At 27.6% G+C, this 24,505-nt stretch overlaps 1 protein-coding gene across 2 annotated transcripts in view; it reads left to right on the forward strand.

Annotated features, from left to right (window-relative positions):
- The window catches only part of LOC107448374 (uncharacterized), a 188,723-nt gene that overhangs the window by 123,589 nt on the left and 40,629 nt on the right, over positions 1 to 24,505 (forward strand). For both annotated transcript variants that reach the window (XM_043045785.3, XM_016063543.4), the window contains exons 2-3: positions 4,583 to 5,156; positions 14,420 to 14,465. In XM_043045785.3, the coding sequence (XP_042901719.1) occupies positions 4,583 to 5,156; positions 14,420 to 14,465 (620 nt within the window). The remainder of the gene's footprint in view (positions 1 to 4,582; positions 5,157 to 14,419; positions 14,466 to 24,505) is intronic.

Genomic DNA, 24,505 nt, shown 5'->3' on the forward strand with positions numbered 1-24,505 from the left:
TTCCTAAATAATTTATGTTTACTTATATGATAATTAATTTCTGCGCTACTTAACAAACTAATGTTAGTTAATTTTAACTTAGTATTACTTTTTGCATAGAAAGAAAAAACTATTATAATGTACGCACAAACATTGATTTTGAAATAAGGTGTGATTAAATAAATAAGAGTTTAACTAGTTTATATTCGAATCAAAACATTGATTCTTATTTTTTTAAGGTTGTTTTGACAAAAATTAAAAATTAAAAAAAAGATTATAAATGCAAACATTAAACATCTACTAGATTGCTGCTTTTGTTTTCAAGTAATTTGTGCATTTTTATCTAATTAATTCCTTTGCCATTTAATAAACTAATGTTAGTTATTTTAACTTAGTATTGCTTATTGTGTAGAGAGAAAAAATGATAATAATGTATGCAAACTTTTATTGTGAAGGGCAATTTAATAAATAAGTGTTCAACTAGTTTATATTAAGATTAAAACGGTGATTCGTATTTTATTTAAGGCAATTAAAAGGACAAAAATTGACAAAAAGTGATTATAATGTATGCAATATTATTTAGTTTGATAATAAGCGTTCAACTGATTTGTATTCAAATCAAAGCAGTGATTCTTTTATTATTTAAAGTAATTAAAAAAATTGTTTCGCAGTTGCTTGTATATTTTCTACAAAAAAGAAAATTTTTTAATTAGTTTTCTGTTGCTTGTAAATTATCATATTAAAATAACGCTTACACTATTGTCTTTAATTAAAATGTATTAAAAAAAAATTACGGAAAATTTTGCTTAATACAATTTCAAATTGAAGAAATTAGTGGTAGAAGAGACATTCTTGAAAAACATTTAAATTTCTGGGCGATATCTTGTCTTAATCTTGCCTAATTATACAGCAATATTAATTTATTTAGTCAAATTTTTAATTTTCTTGTTTTTTGTGACTGGAGTTACAAAAGAAATTCCATGTGCATTAGTAAATGAAAAATTCTGCGTCAAACTGTCTTTTCTCAGCATATTAGGTAAAGAGTGCAAACGCCAAGACGCGGGCAGTTTAAATGAAGTATTACTTACATACGGAAGAAAAATGTCAATTCCTTGAAAAGAAATGCATGTTTTTTTTTAAAAAAGAAAGTCTGTATTTATATCGCATTTCACATTGATGTTCAGCACCAATCAATTTTAAATTATTCCTTTAGTGCCGGCATTATGTAATATTTAACATGGTGCATGAAAATGTGATTTTGTATCGAAAATTATTCAATCTGTTTAATTTTTATTTTGTTAAATGATATGGATACAAAAATTGCAGTTACATTCAAAAAGCGGATTAGTTAAGCCCTGGAAGTTGAAGCTAATTACCAAAATTCATTTCTGCAAAATGCGGAAGATACTTTATACCGTAATTTTATGCGGAATTTTTTTACAGATTATAAACTCTAAATATAATAATACACGCAAATTCACTAACATGTTACGAAAGGCCTTAGTCCATTAAAGTCATACATTTTATTCAATCTGTCAAATAAATCATTTTAAATTGTACTTATAATTAAGTCTCTTATATTTAAAGTAATTAAAAAATTGTTTCGCAACTTCTTGTATATTTTCTGTAAAAAAAAGAAAAGTTTTAAATTAGTTTCTAGTTGTTTGTTAATTATCATATTAAAATAATGCTTACACTATTGTCATAAATAAAAATGTATTTAAAAAAATTGCGGAAAATTTTGCTCCGTTTTCTTAGTCCGTTTCCATAGTCAGAGAAGGTAGTCGATAAACAGAAAGAACAACGAAAAGAATAAAATATCTTTTTAATACGTTACCCAGAGTGTGAATTTGCCATAATGAGACGATTTTACAAATTTTGTCACATTAAGAAAAAAAAAATGTTTTTTAATAAAGGCATTATTCTGTCAAGAAGCTTAGATTCAATTTATCCATCTTATTTATTTTGTGAATAGTTCTATCAGAAGCATTTGACAGTTGTTATCTGGAAAACTAAGGGAGAAACTAATTCTTCTCTCTTTGTTATCAGAGAGACTCTAATTGGAGGTGTTTTTATCTTAAGTGTTCTTCTATTTGTCATCTGTTAAAGATTTCTGAAAAGGTTTAATTCTTTTTTAGACAGCTATTGTGACTTAGGCTTCACGCCTTTTCAGTTAAAAGCTGGGTGGCACCAAGTTCTTGTATTTTAGCTGAAGACGAAAAGAGAAAAATGTAGGAGGAAGGTTCCTAATATATGACACTGTTTTCAAAATTGATCTACCGAATCATAGTAAATCATTACACGGAGAAAAAAGTTCTGGTAAAATTACCGTACTGTATGGTATTTAAAATATTCATTTGGTAATTTTTCCATAATGGCTTATAGGAAATACTGGTTTTCAAAATTATAGTTCTTATTATCACACATTTAATAAAAATAAAATCATACCTGAAAGTCAAATTTTACCGAATAAACAGTTTTTATGCCATGCTCTATGATATCATGATAAAACTACCACATTTATCAAAATTTAAAAATTATTGAAGTTTTCAATATTAAAAGTATGGCCAAATCTTCTACATTGCATAATTCTGGTAGTTTTGACCGTACTTTTTTTCTCAGTGTACCGAAACATATTAAGTACGTAAGCTCTAATTTTTATTATATTTTACCATGGCTATTTATAGAAATTTTATGACAAAAAGGAATACTTACGAGCACTATAATGACGGATTTGAAAGCACAAGAAAGGGAATTTTCCTAAACACCAATGCACGCCAAGCAGCTAGTAGTAGTTTTCTCATGCTTCGCAACCTCAAAGTGTGTTTTAGATTGTTTTTGGCCACAATCTCCTTCTATTATAAAAGTTGCCGCATAATAGGGAGCTTTCATATATTAAACATTTTGCTGCGACAAAAATCTTGCGTCCTCAGTTCCCAGGATTTTTAAAAAGTTTCGGAAATGGAAAGGAATGGCTCATTTCGCATTTTATAATTATTATCACCTTAAATACGCATTCTGAGTTGTTTCCAAATTAAAAACTCAAAGATGGATTTACTTCTTGCTTACTCTTGAATGAAATTACGTCAATTTTAATTTATATAAATATTTTTTTATTCTTATTATTATTTCCATGTTTTTACAATAGTGATTTTATTCAACAATGTTAAATATTAAACGTAATGGCTGCGGAAATAACTCAAATGTGTCTATTGTACGGATTAAAATAAATTCATTAAAACGGAATTATCATTCGCTTAAAACTAAATGGAGTTGTCATTCCTACTACTTTAATTTTATTGAGATAAAGTAATCAGGATGTTGTCTAAATTCAATTGTTTTAGCTTGTTTATAATAATGACTTCTGATTGATTGAGTGGTTCCACTTGAGAAGGTTGGTTGGCTGAACCATTCTATAAAACAATTCTTCCGTCATTGACCCTTGAATCTTTTGGACAAAAGAATTAAACATTTGTTACATCATATGAATGAAAAACTAGAAAGTTTAAAAATACAAGACTTATACATTATAGTGTGTTATTTATTGTTTGATTGAGTTTTAGTTGAACATAGTCACGTCTTAAGATTGCAAACCATGATTTAAGACAATTTAAGTGAAAAATCAATTACAGTATTTTTTAGATATTAAAGTTTTCGCGTTCCCCTGAAGCGATTTTTTTTTAAAGAAATAAACTTTAAAATGTATGCAAGGATATTTGCTTTTTCAAATAAGGTTCAACTTATTCATGTTAATCGATATTTCATTCCGATAACAGACAGAAAACAATTTAAACCTTTCTGTTCTTGTCCGGAAGTAAATAAATAGATTAAAAAAAAATAATCTCCATCCCTTTTACTTTTACTTAGTGTGGTGAATAAATTCCATTCTAAATTTATGGTAAAATAACTGGCAGCTGTCTTTAGCTGTTCTTTACTGTAAACTTTATGATTAACCGTAAAGTTTACGTTAAAGAAATTTTTTTTCCCTAATGGTTTTGAAACCATTTACAAAAAGTATGGTTATAAGACCATGAATACAAAACTATACGGTTTATTAGCCATTTACACCTAGCATTTTTCAAAAACTTAAAAAATAATTAATTATTTAACTAAACATAGGAGCTCGGCTTTTCGCAAGGTAATGGGCGTTGGGGAGTGTAAACACTGGAAATTCTTCATGTGTTGAAAGGAATGGAGGAAATATTGTGGTGCAACACTAGGACTCGAACTCCAGTTCTGCCGGTCATGAGACTGACAGATAAGCAAGCTCGGCTATGATATGTACGCAGTTGCAAGAGTAACTTCATTAGGTAGTTCTAGTTGGCGCGATAAAATTCTGGTTGCTTAACCGCATTAGGTGAAAGCAGTTAATAAACAGTTTTTCTCAAACTTAACAGTTTGTTTACTATTTTATTTATGGTTACTTGACTGTTTTGATTAAATATGGTAAAATAACCATTCAATAAATTGTTATTTAACCATTTTTTTCGAGAAATTTCTAACACTGTGGTTGCGTTCACTAATTAGCATATTAGAAGATATACTTATACAAATACTAATATTAGTAACAAATTTTAATTTTAGTTTTTTTGTTTTATTTCAGTACCCCGTCCAGCTCATTTGCGTTCCACGTTGTCCGTTCTCGGAGGTCCAATCCAGACCACGGAAGGTGGCATCGTGCCGGATTTGACCGACCACCACTCCAACACTTTTAAAAATACTATGGGCATATCAGATAAGATCGAACGTCAGGAGTGCATTAGCGAAGCCGCCCGCACCCTTAACCTCATGGAAGCCCACCAAAAGGATCAACAGCCTCATCATCGAAAACCAATTCATCATCATCACAAACTATCTGTTGTGCACCTTGTAGGGGATAAATCCCCTAGACCAGCTTCAAGTCCAGAACAAATGAAACCATGCCAACAAGATGCTGTGGCAGAGGACTTGTCAGTGACCGGTGGTAATGATGAGGTGGACAGTGGTGATGAAAATATCAGTGTGGCTGATGATGATGGTGAGAACAACAAAGGATCAGCTTCTGCAGAATCTTTGATGGAAGGAGATGATTTTCCAAAGAGGAAGATACGTAGATACAGGACAACTTTTACCAGTAATCAACTTGATGAATTGGAAAGAGCTTTTGCACGGACTCATTATCCTGATGTTTTCACAAGGTATATCATTTTGAAATCATCATCTTTCTTTGAGAATTTTAATCCTGTGCTTATGATTTTTTTAAAAACAATTTTAAATTTTCATGCGGAAAAATTTATTTATTAAATTCCTATCATGCATTCAAAGATAATGTAGAAATAAATAATTTTAGTATATTAAGATAAGTTTTCCTAAATGCAATCGTGATATTCTGGTATACTACGTAAGAATGTTGTACCAGCCTAAAAAAGTTAAAATGTTTAAGTTAATATAAATACTTTTACATCGCAGATTCAAAAATGGAAAGATGATTTTGAAGAAAATAATATTAATTATTAAGAGCAGTGTTTTCAAATATAACTGGAGATCAGGACAATACGAGCATTCGAAATTACAGATAGTTTAAAATTGATTTGTGAAGTATACAAATTTCTTATTGAGTAACAGGTAATTTCCAGGTAAATTTCATTAAAATTGGCAAACTTCTTAAAGAAAAAAAAGAAGTTTTTTGATAAACTTTACCTACTTCTTATTAACAGAGTAAAATTATAAAACTATGATGTGCATAATCGAGAGCGGTGTTACTATTTTCAAGAACAATTAATATTACATCGGAATGTTTTTATTGAAAATAACTTCTCATGGAGTGTTTTTTTTTCACTCTGACGTTAAACCAACGTTCCTTAAATGCTAAGTTTCCATTGCTAATTGCGGTTTTTTTTTTCTTCATAAAATCGTTTTATTAAAATATTTCGTACCAAAATCTAAGAGAATGAAAAAAATAATGTTAATATATTTTACATTTTGTTGTCAGTGTATTTTACATCATGATTCATCTATAAAAGTTTAGCTATAAATTTGCTAAACTACTGTATACACATACTCTTTCACTAATATTTATGTCTTTGTTAACCTGCATAGGAATTCTTTTTATTATATTATTTATTTAATTCTTAATGCGTCTTCTCACAACGAGGGATTAAAAGTATTTCACGAAGTATAGAAATTCAAAATAATCTAATTATTTTTTCACACAACAAAACCTCTATACTTTTGCCTTTTGTACGATACCATCAAATCCTAGCTTTAAACAAAAAGGTAAGAAGTGATTTTTTAAACTGCCCAATTCGTCAACTCAATGGCAGTCCTCACACGTATCATTACCTTTATAGCAAGCAGGGAGAAGAACTTGATCTTTTACCGATAAAAAAAATAACATCTAATTCTCGGGGAAAATGTCTTCTTTTTCTTCTTCTTCTTCTGACGTTATTTGATGAATTTGAAGACAGGAGACCACAGACGAACATGATATGACAGAAATGCTTTAGACCACCCAGCATTGGAGGTCCCATCATTAGGGGGACCCCTGTTGCATTGGAAAAAGGGGCCCATCACCTTGTACCTATGGCTACCGGGTCGATCTTCTGCTCATGGTGACTGCGTAATGTCTATCGCTTGTTGCATATTATTCTTAAAAGAGAAATAGCACGTGGCAGTTAGGGAACTGTTATATATTGCTAAATTATATGCCATCTTAATTACTTGACTTGCCATAAAAGTAAACTTGTTGTTTTCATACATTTAACTTAATTCTTTTTTTTTCTTTCTCGAAATTATTTCCATTAAAGATTCATAAGACAATTAGTATTAGTTTTGTTAAGATACTTTTTAGAACTTAATTTTGTTTTGATCAAAAATTAATATGTTAATCATTTATTAAAATAGAAAAATTGTATTACTATATAGTGTTACAAATGCTTACATCATTTCTATATAATTCAAAAGGACAGTATTGCAACACCTTACGTTTTTAATTTTTAATAAATTGTTATGAAACAGCTTTCAGTCTTGTTAAATAAATAAACATAATGAATTAGCACTAATATAAATGAATATAAACAAAAAAATACTAATCTTTAGAAGAAAAAGAAATTACAAGGAACAGATTTTTTTCTTTTTGACTGAGTTAAAGGTATCTTAAAATAAAAAAACACATAATAAAATTGTAAAAACTCATATTACACAACAACGCAGTGTCTCAAATTCTTTCTCAGACAGTTAATTTATTGTTAATTTAAGTTCTTATTTTTTAAAATACCTGCTAAATCTTATTAAAAAATTCTCATTTATCAAAAATATATTTTCTGTCCATTTTAGTAAAAACAGTATAATTATAATGGATACAAGTAATTTAAAATGTATAAGTTTAAAAGGTTCGGTTTATACGTAAAGTGTCATCCTTATTATGGAATAATTTGGCAGCTTTAAATGTTTTATAAAATTCTATGTTCAATTTTTCGCATTTTGTGAAAACGTCATTGCTATATTTAACAACTTTTAAATATGTATTGTTACTCTAATGGGTGATGCAATTAAGATTTGTTATTAAGAACGAAGGTGACAAAAAAGTTGAAAACAAATTTTTTTGTTCAATAGATAATGACCCGAATTTTTATTCATCCCAGATTATTGTATATTTATTATTTGATAAAATATGCAATAAATTAACACTTTAATATTCATGCCATATATTTTTTTTAGCGCACAGTACAGAAAATTAAAAATTGAATGCCTAGATAATTTTGATTTAATAACTGGATTTTCATGTAATAAGATGCAATGCTAATGATTCAAGAAACTAACCTTAAATATGTTAAAATATTTTTGCAAACGGTGTTTTAAGTTACTAAATTAGACGCGAAAGCGTACTTTCTCTGAATAATATGCAATGTTTAATGATGCAATAATAATACTATGCAATGTTAATGATTCAAGGGACAAACCTTAAATATTCTAAAATATTTGCGCAGACGATGTTTTAAGTTACGAAATCAGACGAAAAATATGATTTCGCTGAATAAACAAGCCTTTTTTCACTAAATTTAAATTCTTCACTTTCAAAGCATGGGGGTAGCCGCAATCGGGAAAATGTGGTCTCAATTGTTCAGGCAAGAGAGCTGTCAAAAATTATCTATCGCTTTTTGCCACTTTCACTACATTCCTAGAACTGTTTAAAATTACCAATTAGTTTTGTCATACAATTAAAAACTCTTTTATCCAGATTATTATACGAAAAGTACAATATTATTTTTATAATACATATGATCTATATATATATTGAATTTTAAAGTTGGCAAATTTTTACATTATTTCAGACTATGTGGAACTAAAATCGTTAGATGGAAAGCTATTTTCTTTTGCATACGGTATATTGCTATAAATGAAATTTTAAGTTTGCAGTGGCAACCTGAGAGTAAATTTCGGAATAAACTGCGCGTCCCCTTGTTGTAGCGTTCCGATCTAGCGATTCCTTCTAGCTAATTACTAGTCCCACTCATCAAGTGTTCAGAGAGTAGGCCACTTGTGTCAAAGAGGCAGGCCCATTTTGCCCTGACGAACGCACGCGATTTTTCCATTCAGATTTTTCACTTATATGTTCTTCAACTTGGTTCCTTATTTCATACTAAGATGACATTTTTATCGAGATACCGTCTCGTAATTTTTAAACTAAGCAAAAAAGTACCTTCTTTTAAATATGTTTCCTGCTTTTAAGTAGACGCACCGCGATTCAGAATTTTTAACTCAACGTGAATGGTAAAAACACGTAGAAATGGGATGAGAAATAGCACTTGATTTGAACTTTTGACATTAGTTTAGTAAACTGTCTTAGAGAACGTGAATGTGTAAGTGATATTTTCCTGATTCGTGAGTTGTAGACGTGGTTCTTTTTCAATTGTCTTTCTCTAGAATTACTTTCTTTCAATTTTAATTAGTCACATATTATAAAGAAGTAATTTATTGATCTTTTTGATCGGAGTTGTATGTTAAAATTTATGATGGATTATATTTAAAATCATATTTGAATAATTTTTATAGTGTTTAGCTAAACTAAAAGCTGAAATTAGCTGATTTTTTAAATACAAACCCATCGAGTTACATTTTAGCTGAAAATTTAATTATTTTCATTGTTAGCATAAAAGCAACAGAAAACTGAAAAATTAAGAAATTCCGAGTTTTGAGTTGAGTAAGAAGGAAATTTATCCAATTTGCTAAAATTTTCTAAAGAAAAAAAAACATTTTTATTGAGTCTTTCATTTAAAATTTTAGAAATTTCTAAGTTTCCTTTACATGCGTAGCAATCATTATACCAAGAAAGCAAGCATTATCAAGATAAATAATTTATCTTTGTTTCGTTACTGGATTAAAATAATGACAATAAAGTTAATAATGGTCTGTAATAGTGTTTGCAAACATTTAAGTACCATTTAGATTGATTTTTTTAATTAGAGTTTTTAACATTTAAATTTGGCAAAGCATACAAGATGATCAAATTTTACACTGGAACTAATTTACTCTCACACTAGAACTAAACTAATTTAATTCTCTAAACTTATAAAATCAATTCAAAATACTTTTCATGCCATATTACTTAAATATTTTAACTAAAAATGATAGAGTTAGAATATAAGTACTACTCGATGATTATTAAAATCATATTTGCTCTAAATTCATTCCATTTTAAAAAGTGGCTGATTTTTAAAAAACGGTATACCTAAAAAAAAACAACCAAAGTTAAACTTTAGAATTACACTAAAAACTAAGTTACCATATTTATATTTAGCTATTTTTATGAGATTTGACTTACACTTTGACTAAGGAGGGCATTTTTCACTAAAAGCAAAGTTTTCAATTATTTACGTAAATAATTTGCCGAAAATCGTATTATTTGAAAGTTTAAAAAAGTTTCATAACTCTGAATATCATCTCAAATGGCAAAGCTAGATTAAAAAACATTTTGAATTTATCTTTGACCCTCAAATCTTGCCTATTAGATATGCTGATAGTACTAGCTAATAAATTTAACTTAAAACGAATGAAAAAATGTGCAAATCTTCAACATTTAATCTAAGAACTAGATTTAAAATTGCTCATACTTATTCGAGATCCACTTTGTTTAGTTTGATATAATTACTTACAGAACAGATATTCTTTAGTTATATAATTTACTTCATTGAATACGTAAGGTACTAAATTTATTCCATGGTTTATTTTCATTTGCATTCCTTATAAACTTTGGTGTGGTTGTTTCAGTCATTTTTAACTGTGAGAATCAATATGTGACTGATTATCAGTGATATTAAATGGGTATTCTGTAACTTTCCTTCCTTCACAAGAAGTCAATTTGAATTTATAGCTCATTGCGCCTAACTATTTCGCAGTAACATGGAAACATATAATAACGTATAATCACAATTTTATAGGATTCATGCTATTCTATTAAAATTAATTTAATTAATTAAAGATCGGTAATTTTTACCGAAACACTTTGGTAAAATTAACAATAAAATATGATTTAATAATATGTGATAAAGCCACGGTTGCTCAGGGGATAGAGCGTTTGCCTCCCAATGAAGTGGCCCAGGTACGAATCCCAGCTCGGCTGGTTGATACGAATTCGGTTCCGTGCTCGCCCCAAACACAGTACTGATGTAAAATATCCACGGTGGTGAACGGGTCATGGATTATAATCCCCTTGCCATCGATCTTACCGAGGGAGGTTTTCGCGGTTTTCCTCTCCATGCAGCTGTTAGTTTCATTAAAAAGTCCTCCACGAAGGCTAGTTTGTATGAATACTTGATCCAGCAGATCCCTTGTCTTTTGGATTGGGTTCAAAACTACAAGGCTACTGATTTGAAAAATGATAATCGTAAACTTAGAATTATGTTGGCTGTTCAGCGCCGGTTTCAAAATGAAATGATAAGTGATAAAATTTGGTAAAAGTTGTAAAACTTGGTAATTTTATCATGATACCTTAGAGCATGACAAAAAAACATTTATCAAGTTATATTAACTCTCAGTTTTGTATTTTTCACTAATTGTGGGGTAATAAGAACTATAATTATTAAACCGAAATTTCAGGTAAACAGTTACCAGATGAACAGATAGTTATCACACGAATGGTTTAAATACTGCATACTTCGGTTTTATTAAACGGAATAATTTTATTAAGCAGAGGAAATTTTATTAAACAGAATAGTTTCTTTACCAGAAATATCATTAATTCGGTATTTTTACCAGAATTTTATTCGTCGTGTTCAATTAATTTAGGCTTTAGAAAATAAAGCAGCAGCACACAAAATTTAATAAAACAGTTTATCTCATTGAAACTTGACAAAACAATTACTGTTCGATACTTTCAGCTGACGTTTTTTATGTTTCTTAAACCAAATAGTGTTCTCCTAATGATTCTTACGCACTTGGCATATTCTTTGTCTAAGCTCGCCAATTAAGTTTTTTTTCAATATTTAACACATTTTTTGTATAAAGTAATTTTGATAACTTAAATTATAAACTTTAGAAGATTAGTTTAAAAATTTGTATAATATTTTTTTCTCCATTCGATAGCTAATTATTTAAAATAATTCACATTTTATTCCAAGAATTTACATTTGTAATTTTCTAAAATGAAACAAAGAAAAGTAGCCGATAAACAATTCTACGATATTAACTATTGGAAAAAATTAATATTTTTCTTATCATTTTAAATTATATATTTTTACAGATGCAGACACTTTCTTTCAGAGATCTGATTAAAAATAATAGCTACTTCTCAATATCGCTTCTAAACCCCGTATTAAGAAATATAGAATTAATAAATATTATCATTTTTTCTATTATTGAACCCGATATTCGTTTGCGAGTCAAATAATAAGCAAAAAAAAGTAAAAATACATCCTACCGATCAAAAATGACTGGGCAATTTACCGCAGTTGAAAAAAAGAAAATTGTCCAATCTGTCAAAAAGCAGACTACCGCCTTCTTTTAGACTGAAGTCTGTTATTAGATGACCTGTTATTTTCATCCTTGCTGATTAATTTCTATCACTTGGTATGGCTAACCTCCTTTCAAGACTATAGAGAATTAATTCCTCCCCACAACTTCCCAAATCTTTTAGTGCGCAATTTCTGGCTAATAGCAAACACGGGAGTATTCATTATTTAATTAAAAAGCAACAAAAATATTCTCAATTTGCTCGAACCCATCATAATGTCATTGCTGTAAGGTTTGGTTTGCAAATTTCAGAAAGTTTTTTTTTTTCCCTTTGTATCTGATCTTTAGGGTATATTTCAATCACGTGCAAGATTTTCAATTTTTCGAAGACAGAATATGAATCAGAGCAATTTTTTTTTTTATTAAAGATAAGGCTTAAATTTGTTTGTGTGTTTTTATGTTCAATAGCTAAATTTATTTAAATTTTTTTATTTGCTTTTATGAAAAGGAAAAGGCGAATTTTATGATTTTGAATGTAGGCGCTTTTTATGTCTAAATGTTTCACAACTTAAACACACGTTAAAAAAAAAAAAAAAAAAAAAAAAAAAAAAAAAAAAAAAAAAAAAAAAACGGTTCAGATTTTAAAATGATTTACAGTAAAACTCTGATTATCCAAAACCCTCGTAACCAGAGTTGTGTCGGAAAATTAAAATTGTCAGATAAACTGAAAGCATGTTCAATTAATTAAATTCATAAATAGCGTCGTAATATTAGGAGAATAAAATCACTGATACATTTTTATTTTATTTTTTACTGTCGATTTTCCAGTTTCTAGCAAACCGTCACTATACGAACGGAAAAATTACAGCATGAATGGTTTAAATATTTTGGTTTTAGTCCCAGAATTATGTTTTTTTAATGTAAATTTTACTATCTACAAAAGTAATATAGTAATAAAAAGAAATACTATAAAAGTAATATATTATATAAGTTTACTATATGTAAATTTTACTATAATCAGCTGGATTAATAGGGTAAATTATTTATGACAGAAATTGCAAAGCTGGCATTTCGATGATAAATATAAAAGAATTGGATACTTAAGAGTTCTTTTGTTAAATTTGACATAACATGGTAATAGTTATTTTCTATAATATAATGCTTAAAACGCTTATGACAATTTATGAGTTTGCTTTGTCGATGTTTGTAGTGAATATGCGAAACGCGTCGTATTCTTTGTTAAAAGCAAGTAGATAAATGAAACTAGGATTATTTTTTTAAAAAAGTCTATTTATCCTACCTATTTTCTTTATTTTATTTATTATTACGTTTTTTATTTATATATTTATTTTTATTTTTTATTTCTTTTTAAACGGGAGTATTTCTTTATTCTTAAGACACATAACATGTAAATCATCTTTATAAAGGTTTTGATTTGACATCATTTTCCCGCATTTTTCGTAAAAAAAACTTCAAAGATTTGGTACATATACGGGATTTAAAAAAGTTCTACTTGAATGAATTTAAGAAATATAGATCAATATAGTTCTAGTCTCAATATATTTAGTAAACTTTTAAAAAATTATTTAGAATAGATATAATATATTTGAGTTTTTCATTATGTTTAAAAAAATGGTTGTTGTTTTCAAATATTTAAATGGCACAATGCTCAAAAGGTTTTTCTAAATTACTTGATTGATATATTTAAGTAAAAATAAGTTATAAACAAGTTGATTAAAGAAATTAAGTTTAATCTAAATATTTTTTTACGTAAGCATTACTTTACATTATAATTCTTCAATTTAAGCTATATAAATATAATTTCTCATAAAACTTATCTTTAATGAAGTTCAGAATTTGGATTGCATTAATATCAAACAATATATTATTAACTAAAAAAAATGTTCTTCTTATCAATATTGTTTAAAAGTTTGGAAAAAAGCAATAGAATTCAATTTTTAATTGTTTATTGTGCATGTACGTTAACATATACTTTTCTTGTAATTTTCCATTTTTCATTTTTCCATTTTCAATTTCTCAATCGCTAAAATAATTAAAATAAAAATTCTTTTAAAATTACAATTGCTTAACATTTTTTAATACGTAAACTAACCAAGATAAAATCTATTCAAATAAAATTTCATCAAAGTAAATCTATGTCATCATTTGTTTTAAAAAATACAAATCATTGATATCCTTGTCAGAACTTATTATCTCTACTGAAAATTGCGAAAAGAATACAATCGTCTATTGTTAACTTGAGAAATAATAATAATTTTTTTTATTTGTTTCAGTAGCTGAAAATTATTAATTAATTTAAAATATAAATTGGATGCAATACATTTTTTTTTCACACTATATTTCTGTTTGATTGTAACGCCTTATTATTATCAATCATTAATAATCCTGATTCGATGAAAAATTAATTTTTCAAAACACTCTTTAGGTACGTAGTAATTACATATTTCTTTTCTATTGACGAATTCCAATCATATTTTATTCTTAATTTCAGAGAAGAACTTGCTATGAGGGTTGACTTGACTGAAGCCAGAGTTCAAGTAAGTTCTAGTATTTTTTGTATTATTAGAAATTATTTAGGCCAAGTTGTATAGATTGTCTTTTAGAAAAATAAATAAGTAAGAAAAAATAAATAAACTGCGTTCCACTTTTAGCTTTGTTATTCCAAATTACATTAAAACTCGATATATTTTTATAACGCTCGGTGAAAGGTTAAGAAATAATATTTTGATTAATATATCATTGACTGAAATAAAAATTCGATCTGATTATGTCAATGCAAAATTGATGCAATTTGTGCATACTGCTTTCAAAGTTTATTTTAGATGCTTTTTAGGAATAATTAGTAAGTTTAAATACGCTTAAGAATAAATAATATTGCAGTTGTATTAGATTATCAATGGAATTAACTTCATATGAAATGTCCGAAGAATATATGGCAAAAATGTTAAAATTAAAAAATATTGTTAGATTACGCAGATGTAAGGAATAATTCAAATGTTTATGAGACGATAAACATGCAGATATAACATGTTAAGCATTTTTTTATAGTTGGATATAGTTTAAACTCATTTGAGAAAAAAGTTAAAGGTAATTAATTTTTGGAAGATTTTATTGAAATAACTAAATTTATAAAAGGAATTTTAAATCTATTCAATTTCATAAAAATATTTGTATTTTAATTCTGCTATTGGCTAGATAATAGTGTAGTTTAGTATAAAAAATTTAACATTTTATTACATTCTGGTTTGAAATTTATATCCTTTCCTAGAGGTCATTTAAGATAAGTATATTAGTTAAAGTAATTGATAATTAAATGCATTTTAGTAATATTTTCTTTTCATCTACGAAAATCCTTTCATATTTTTAAAAATAAATGGATTTTTTTTCCTATCTAAAATTCCAAAAAAGGGCGTTTGAAATAACTCTCGAAAAAAGATATGTAACAAATATTTTCTTTGATGGCTTTGACTATAAAAAAATAATTGTTCTGATACACGAAGAAATGTTTGCAAACTCAGGTGCTACCACTAAGGTAATGGTAAAATTATTTACTGACGTCAAAGCTCCGGTTTGAATCGGGCTATAGTACAACCATTAGAGCTAACTAAAACATTTTTTTTATAAAATCAATCGGATTGATAACTTATAAAAAAGAAAAACAATGAAAATTAATAATACTTTTTAATCGCTGGGTCAAGAAATGTAGCAAAAACGTTCCAACAAAACGAATTATTTTTCCTATAATCGCTTATTCGTTAATTCTTTTCCCAAGAAAAATCCTTAATCCTAATTCTTAACTAAACAGAAGTCTTAATATTATTTGCTCTTTCTCTCTCATAAGAACCAAGCAGAAGCAAATACAAACACAGAAATAAGTGGATACCCAGAGAAATCCTAACCATGTTAGGTACTACGTTTCTGGAATTTGTACGCTGAAAGCGTACAAATTATGATTTCGTAGAAAACATACCGATTTTTGTGTTCCTCAATAAAAGTTCAAATGCTTAAACCATTTGCAGGTTTATATAAGATGTAGATATTAGTTATAAAAAATCAAGCAAGAATTGTTTTTGCGTACAATTTTTTTCTTTATATTTTGTACTGATGCAAATTTAGCAAATGCTTTCAGCCTTTCTAGGTCAAACTCATACAATTCCAGTGTATGAATATGCAGTATCTCCACCTTTAGCAGTACTCTTGAATATGTTTTGACATTGTATGCGTGAATTAATGCACATATTCTTAATTTCATCACTGTAGAACCAGACTGGCAGCATTATGAATCCTGCTTTTTTTTAAGTATAAATTCTCAATCAGATTTAATATTTGATGCATTTCTATGCAAATCAAGTAACATTATTTTGATTTAACGTTAATCTCTTGATTATTTCTGAGTCATGAAAAAGAGATTAAGTCATGCTGAAATATACTGTCAAACGTTTCCACATATGGAAAAATTCTACATTATAATATTAATATGGTTCAAAGGAAATTAAGCTTGCAGCTCCATTTGCTTAGAAAAAGAAAATTAATTTGCACAGTATAGTATAAATCTTTTTTAATTTCAATTTTATTGTGGAGGAAATTTATTTCCGATCTCCGACAGGTAAGCACTTTTTTTTCATTGAAAAGTCCCAATATGCATCCTTATTAGTCGTGAAGACGGAGGTAAGATTAGTTTTAAAGTTCATCTTTTTCTTTTGACCTTTTTACCTATTTTCTCTAAATTTTAATTAACATACTAAGCAGATATCGTCTTTAATATTTGGTAGGTAATCTACACATTGATGAGAAAGAGATGTATCATTACGCTAAATTTACTTGAATTATATTGATAGGAATTACTTTATAATCTTTCTCTTTTAATGTACTATCATTTTTCTTTTATCTGTCCAGAAGGCAGAAGATTTCAGCAATCAATTTCGAAAAATTTGTTCCAACTTCGAGGGAGCCATTACTACTTATTGAAGTTACTTTGCCCACCAACGATGGGTGGTAACCTTTAGACCCCTTATCCATTGACCTTTACCTCACGAAGTAACATTTCAGCAGTTCATTAATGAGTATGGTCTGCCCATCAATAACATTGCATTAACCTTAATAACGCTGTTCGCACCTCTGGCGAGGATTCTAAGATCACGGTTTTATCAATAGCAGATTATGATAATACTTTTGTTTTGTCTGGCTTTGTTTTTTATCTGAATAGTTTTATCACCTTTTTGAATTTATGATCATTGCTATTGTATTTTTCTTTCAATAGTTTTACACTACTTTTTTTTTTGCTGTGCTTTTAATTATCATGATCGCTTTCATGAATAAAAATGTTTTCCGAGTCTATTATTTACGTAAAACTTAGATTTCTCCGCTTTGATTAATAGTTATAAAACCAGATAGTTTTTAAGCCAATGGTAGGAAACATTCATTTAATTAGTTGTTTATTTTTTAAATTAACAATTTTAGTTATTTTTAAGCTTTCTTTCTAAATTTATGCTTCCGTACAATTTTATTTAGAATATTGTTCGCATTTGCGTTTTAACGCTAATACGATCAAATGAAATAGATTCGATCAAAATTTAACTCAAAGTAAATACTTATGATCTAATATTACTATAGTCCCTAAACTCTAATGAAACAAAATCAGAGGATTTGTCAAAAATTTATAAAAAAATTGAAATTGCTTTCTCGCATTTATTAAGATATTTTCCATTGCGAATGCATTTTTTTCTTTCATTATAGTTGTACATGCCAATAAATTTTTCATGCATTCGAAAAATGGCTGCATAAAAGGTATATAATAACGAGAAAGATTTTTTGAAGTATTTATAATGTTATCAGCGTTTTACACATTATTTATATTCCTCTTTATTCCTATTATTCAAAGAGGAAAAATTTTGATAGAAAAAAAACTATTATTATGAGCAGATATTAAGAATTCAAAATTTTTAATCACATTTGAAGAAACCGTAGTACAATGTTTATAAAACGTTAAATCTGAAATTACTTCTCAGCATATATTTTAACGTAAAATTTACTTTATTGTGTTACTTTTAAAAGCACCAATAAAAATGTGATGAGTGGCTTCAAAATTTTTTTGGTGTATTGAATATTTTAGTTTAAATTTACCTTTTTAACAATAATCGTTGGATTTATCTGACAATTTTAATTAGTTGATAAAAAATTATCATAAGCGTAGGACAATCGAATGATTATTTAAATGATTAACAAAGAATTACTTTATATCTATGCATATATATATATATATATATATATATATATATATATATATATATATATATATATATATATATATATATATATATATATATATATATATATATATATATATATAAATATATATATATATACTATTTGCTAAAAAGAATATACCATATATATATATACCATTTGAAAAAAAAATCGGAATTTTTCTATAAAAGAAAGGGAAAAAAAGTTGTAGAAACACAAATTTGAATATATTTTGTAGATAATACTCTCAGCTAATACTCTTATAATTGAAACGTCTCAGTGAAATAAGCAGATCAAAGGTTTAAAGATCTTAAAAGAAAACGGATGATAGATTAAAGGAAAAACTTTTTTTTCAGGAGCGAGAAAATGTGTGCATGATTGGTAACGATCGAAAAATGGTTTAATCAAGAAACTACAAATAAATTTTTTAAACAAGATGGTCATAAAATGTTTAATTTGAAAAAAACTGTTTATGAAAGCAAAATTTTTTATTTTAGATAATTCAATCATTGATACAAGCGTTAAATTATGATAAAAATTGAAAGTAATTTAAGTAAATTTATTACTTATTAAATTTAAAAAAAAATGGAATGACTGAGTTATAAGGGCTATAAATGAGCAATAATTATTCTAGTTTCCATTCCTTATAGATTTCATGTTCACCATGTGACAATAGGCATTTTTATTCGTTTTTAAGATTTTCGTCAAATAAAAAGAAGAAAAAACTAAAAACAACCACTAGAAAATTTAAGTATCGCAAGAAGTCTAAAGGCTTTGATATTTCGATTTTTAATATTTCTTCATAGAATTTTTAATAATTAATAAAATTTAGATGACTAATTTCCCACAGTAATCCGGTTGGTCATATACACAATCCATAAAATATTATCTTTCAGGCTTAATGATGAAGCAATCTAAAATTTTCTTAAAAAATGTAGTTTGTTTTTTTAATATACCTGCTTTATTTTTTTAATTTAAATTTAAATGAAATTTTTTTTTGTATGAAGCAATGATATCTCGAAAAATTTAAGTTTTACTATACATGAATTGCATTGTATAAGCATTGCTGTTATTGTGCTTTTTATACTAGTAGAATTGAATTATATATAGACTGAATTTAGAGATTTTATTTTAAATTTGAATTAACCCTTCGGTATACGCCCTCAGAAGACTAAACTCAGAAGATTCATTCGCTGAAATTCGACGAATTTAATGTGAAATAATGACTAAAAGTGGTATTGTTTCCTTTCATTCTTTTCTATTTCCGTTTTTTTTTAATATTTCGACACGAATATTTCGAACTATTCAAGGTCAAATTTTAAAATTCTATTGTTGCGCTTGCTGCTGATCAATTCCTAGTAAATTTAAAAATTATACTTTTCTGACTTTATTCTTTAAGATATTAAACAGGAAAAAGGTATCCGCTTATTAGGCAAGACAAGCAGATACCAAAATTACTGGGAAACTTGCTCAAAAGTTGCATCCATAAAAATAATAATTATTATTAGTTTTTATATGGAAAGAAAATTTTTGATCAAAAAAGATGATTATGAATAAATCATAATATTTATTCATTTATTTAGATTGCATTTGATTTTCTTCATCAAACTGAATCCATGGGTTTATAAAAGAATAATTTAGAAAAGAAATACATTGAGAAAATCATTTTAATCTGATTTTGCTCACTTCCTTTTGTGACTTTTTAATATTTTTTACCGATATAGTAACGAAATAATTTGCATATATTTTACTTCAGTTATTTTACGGTAGTCAAAATGTGCAACAGATTTTTATCAACACTCTTTAAAAAATTGATTTTCTACGAGGATTATCAAAAAAAAACCTTGCATTTTTTAAGAAGAGACTAAAGAAGAAAATTAAGAAAAATAATAAGTTTTTTTTTAATATTTTTTATTAACTTATTATATTTTTTAAAACAATTTACTTATCAATTTTCTTATTTTTTCCCTTGTTTTCTTTGCATTTTTAACTCATATATATATATATATATATATATATATATATATATATATATATATATATATATATATATATATATATATATATATATATATATATATATATATATATGATTAAAATTTGGACTAGTTAATGGTTACTTAATGTAATAGTGTGTTTCGAAATTTTTATTTCATTTTATTTCACAGAAACATTGTGAGACACGCTTCAAGATGCGATATTAGGGGTTTTCAACTCATTTTGGAGAAATAAATCTGATTGATTTCTGCAATTAGATTATGCCCCCTCCCCAAGACAATGGTTTTTCACGATCCGGGTAGAAATTGATTGCAGAAACACTGACAGTAGATGAATGTATTTTTCTTCGAAAAAATCTCTCGTTGCCCATTTAAAATCGATTCTTCAACAATCGTAGCCTTTTAACCACACAATGTGTAATAATGAGCATTGTAAAACCGTGCTGCTATCAAGCAATTCATTTTTTTTTATCTCTTTGTGATAATTTTTCATTTATTTCTAACCTCTTGTTAAGACTATCGTCGCAGCAATTTGTACTTATCTTTTTGATATAAATTACTCTTTATCTTAATGTGCCTTCTAACATCGTGACTACTGTTCTATTGATTTGCGGCTTATAACTCGATTGTTTTTAAGTGAAAAAATGCATACATCTTTCCTCTTAGCTTCGAATTCTATTTCAATATATTGTTTTAATTAAATACAAGAAAGAGAGTGATTGAAAGTTGCATATAATATGGTTTCTAGAAGGAAAACATTCAAATGTATACATTTTTACAGCTTGTTTTAAGTTTTGTAGGGCAATTAATTAATACTAGTATTTATTTGTGATTTTTAAAATAGATTGCTTAAAAACATGTATTGAGACGCTGCTTTTTAAAAATCAGATGTATTTAGCTTTTTTTTTTCATCGTTGGCCTTTTGGCGACGAAGAACCAGTCTCCTTGGAAACGCGTTGTTTCTCTATACATTTTGAATGTATATGTACTTATGCATTTCAAAATTTGCATTAAATCTTTTTTTTTTTAGCAGTGATGGTTCAAGGAATAGAGAGCACACCTCTCAATGAGGTGCCCCGATACGAACTCCGCAACGAGCTCGCACCGACCACAGAGCTGACGTAAAATTTCCTCAGTGGTAGATGGATCATGGGTTAGAATCCCCCAGCTGTCAGGCTAAGTTTTCGTGGATTTTTTCTCCGTGTAAAGCATATGCGAGTTACTTCTATCAAAAAATCCCCCACGAAGGCAAATATCTTCCAATACTTGATCTAGAAGTTCTCTTGTCTTCTTGTTTGGGTTCAAAATTACGAGGCTACGGAGTTTAGTAGACTTAAAGTGGTCGTAATATTGTTAGTCGAAAACTCAAAATTGGGTCGGCTGTTAATCATGTTATCATTTTAAATGTTAATCATAATTAATAATTTTATTAATATTTTTTTGTACGTACGCTGATGTAAATTTTACCCCTTATTATTCCACAAAATCATTCAAATTTCTTGCAGCCTAAATACGTTAAGTTGAATAATATTATCACATTTTCTAAACTTGATTACCTGATACTATGATTAAACTTGTGTAAAAAACTTTAAATTAACACCGTATTAATGCAAATTTGAGTGATGTTATAGCTTGTGGTATCGATATTATCGCTCAACGTTGAACCTAGCGTATATGTCTTAGTAGCTGCCTTGTGGTTCTCTAACGTAAATATGAAACTTCACATTCCAAAACACACGCAGTTTATACAAACATGAAATCTGTTAAGTTGACCTTGTATTTTGTCCACCTGTCTAAGGTATCATGAACTAAATTTATTTTATACAATAAAAGATAATAAAACCTGCCTATCTTGCTTGTTGACTTTTTAAATTAATTACATTTGTTTGGGAAGATTTTAAAAGGTCATTTTAAGCCCTTTATAAGTTGACCAATTGTCTTATTATGCATTAAAGGTAACATGGATCACTTTCACTTCCAAACTATTCATAGATCTAAGAGAAACAGTTATTCATCATTGAAATTTTTTTCATTTACAAAATCAATTACTAAACCAAATTTTTTTTTTTCAAACTACTTTTTTTTTTTTGGATTTTATATTTTCGTACAAATATAATTCCGACAATCTAACAGATTTCTTAGTAACTATTAGACTGTTTTTTGTAATTAATAAATATCAAAATGTATTTTTGCTAATATTTAGAGCGTCCAAAGAAATAAATATATAAAAAGGGACGCCGGTGTCCCATCAAAGGGTAATACCATGCATTAAAATTTCGCCGATTTAATGTATTAGAATTGAAAACTAATCCACTAGGAAAAACTATTAAGGGTTTATCTATTCGTTAAAAAATGTTATTGATTCCTTTATTTTTTTATTTTTTTTTTCATCCAGAAATCAATAACAGATTTTTTGTAACAAAAGGGTTAATAAGTATTAAAAAATAAATTTTAAAATGCAATAATAACTATAATGTTTTCAAACTGCTTATTTCTAGAGAACTGATATTTTTAAAAACTATATAAAATAAATAACGGGTATACAACATCAATAATAATAATTTAATAATTAATAAATTCATATAACAAAATGTAATTCATTGTGGTTATTAATTTCATTTCTTAAGTAGTTGGGGTGTTTAATGAAATTTGAAGGTCATGTTAGAATTATTTAACTATCTTTATTTTAATTCTTAAGATGTAAAATTAAAAAGTTATAAGAATAATGACTCATCTCGCACTAGTAGACCATCCGTCTAAACTGATCTCAAAGAAATCTTCAGGAAGTGGTCAATTTCTACAGGTTTCATTTTAGAAAGATTCGATTGTTGGTCTTCAAATTGATTTCAGTTCATATATTTGTGGAGATTACATTTCTATCAGCCTCCTTTTAAGCTAGTTACATGCACGTTGTCCTCACTAACAAGCCTAGATTAAATCTCAAATACAACTTACAGTAGCAATTCAATAATATGATGATGATGTGTTCAGTGATATTACTAACTTGAGAGATAATAAGACAACGAGCCATCCTCATCAGATCGAGAAACTTACATAAGAACCTTTAAGAAGTCACGCAGTCTTTTGTTTACCTGTTTAACGAAATTTGAAAGTTATGATAAAAAAAGTAATCTTTATTTTCATTTGTAATATGTAAAAATAAAAAGTTATAAGAATAATGACTCATCGCGCACTAGTTAGCCATCTGTCTAAACTGATCGCTAAAGCAATTTTCAGCATGTGGTCAATTTCTACAGGTTTCATTTTAGAAAGCTTCGATACGGTGTCTCAGTTTAGGTAGATTTCACGTTGCTGTTCTTCAAAATTACTTCAGTTCATACATTTGTGGAAACTACATTTCTATCCTCCTCCTCTTAAGCTAGTTACATGCACGTTGTCCTCACTAACAAGCCTAGATTAAATCTCAAATACAACTTACAGTAGCAATTCAATAATATGATGATGATGTGTTCAGTGATATTACTAACTTGGAAGATAATAAGACAACGAGCCATCTTCATCAGACCGAGAAACTTACACAAGAACCTTTTAGGAAGTCACGCAGTCTTTTGGGAGAAAAAAAAACAACCCATGTTCCATTATTCATCTATTTTATGCATTATATTAAATTTAGAAACAAGTTTTACGGATTAAGGATTGTTAGGCATTGAATTTAAGACAGTACATGTCTTATATACACGCGATGGTAAAGTTAGTGTTCTTTTGGTATATTCTTGAGAACTTTATATGAAATTGGTGGTGGGACTAGGAAACTTTTCTATTGTGCAGGCCGATTGAAGAATACTACCGGAAACACGAATTAATGTATCATTAATGCCTTAATCTGAGCTCTTGGTGTGTAAGAATAAACAGTTGAACGTGCGTCTAAGATCGAAGAGGATAAACAGAAACTCCTGATATATATTTCTTAATTGAAGGGAGACATTGAATAAAACGCTCTTAATCTGGAAGAAAATAGTGCGGGAAAATTTAATAAGAACAGAAGTTGATAGTTGAGAACTATAAATATGACATTACATGGCCTAATCCTTAAATCAGAGCAACACATTTTAAAATCTTTCTATATTGGGAGAATAAGTGAATAGAATTTGCTGACCTTTATGTTTGAAATTCGTGTTCTTTTCAAAAGAATGGAAGTTATTGACGAAATTAAGTAAGAATTTATTTATGCGCTTGTCATTTTACTTAAATCAGAGGCTACTTATGCAAGATCATATTCAAAAGAAGCGATCAATATTTTTATATGCAATGAATTTGAGATCTTACTAAAATTATATTGTTTAAACAATGTTGAATTGAGTTAGACAACATTC

This window comes from Parasteatoda tepidariorum, chromosome 11, assembly GCF_982258835.1.
Source record: "Parasteatoda tepidariorum strain Cologne lab strain chromosome 11, Ptep-v5.0, whole genome shotgun sequence".
NCBI lineage: Eukaryota > Metazoa > Arthropoda > Arachnida > Araneae > Theridiidae > Parasteatoda > Parasteatoda tepidariorum.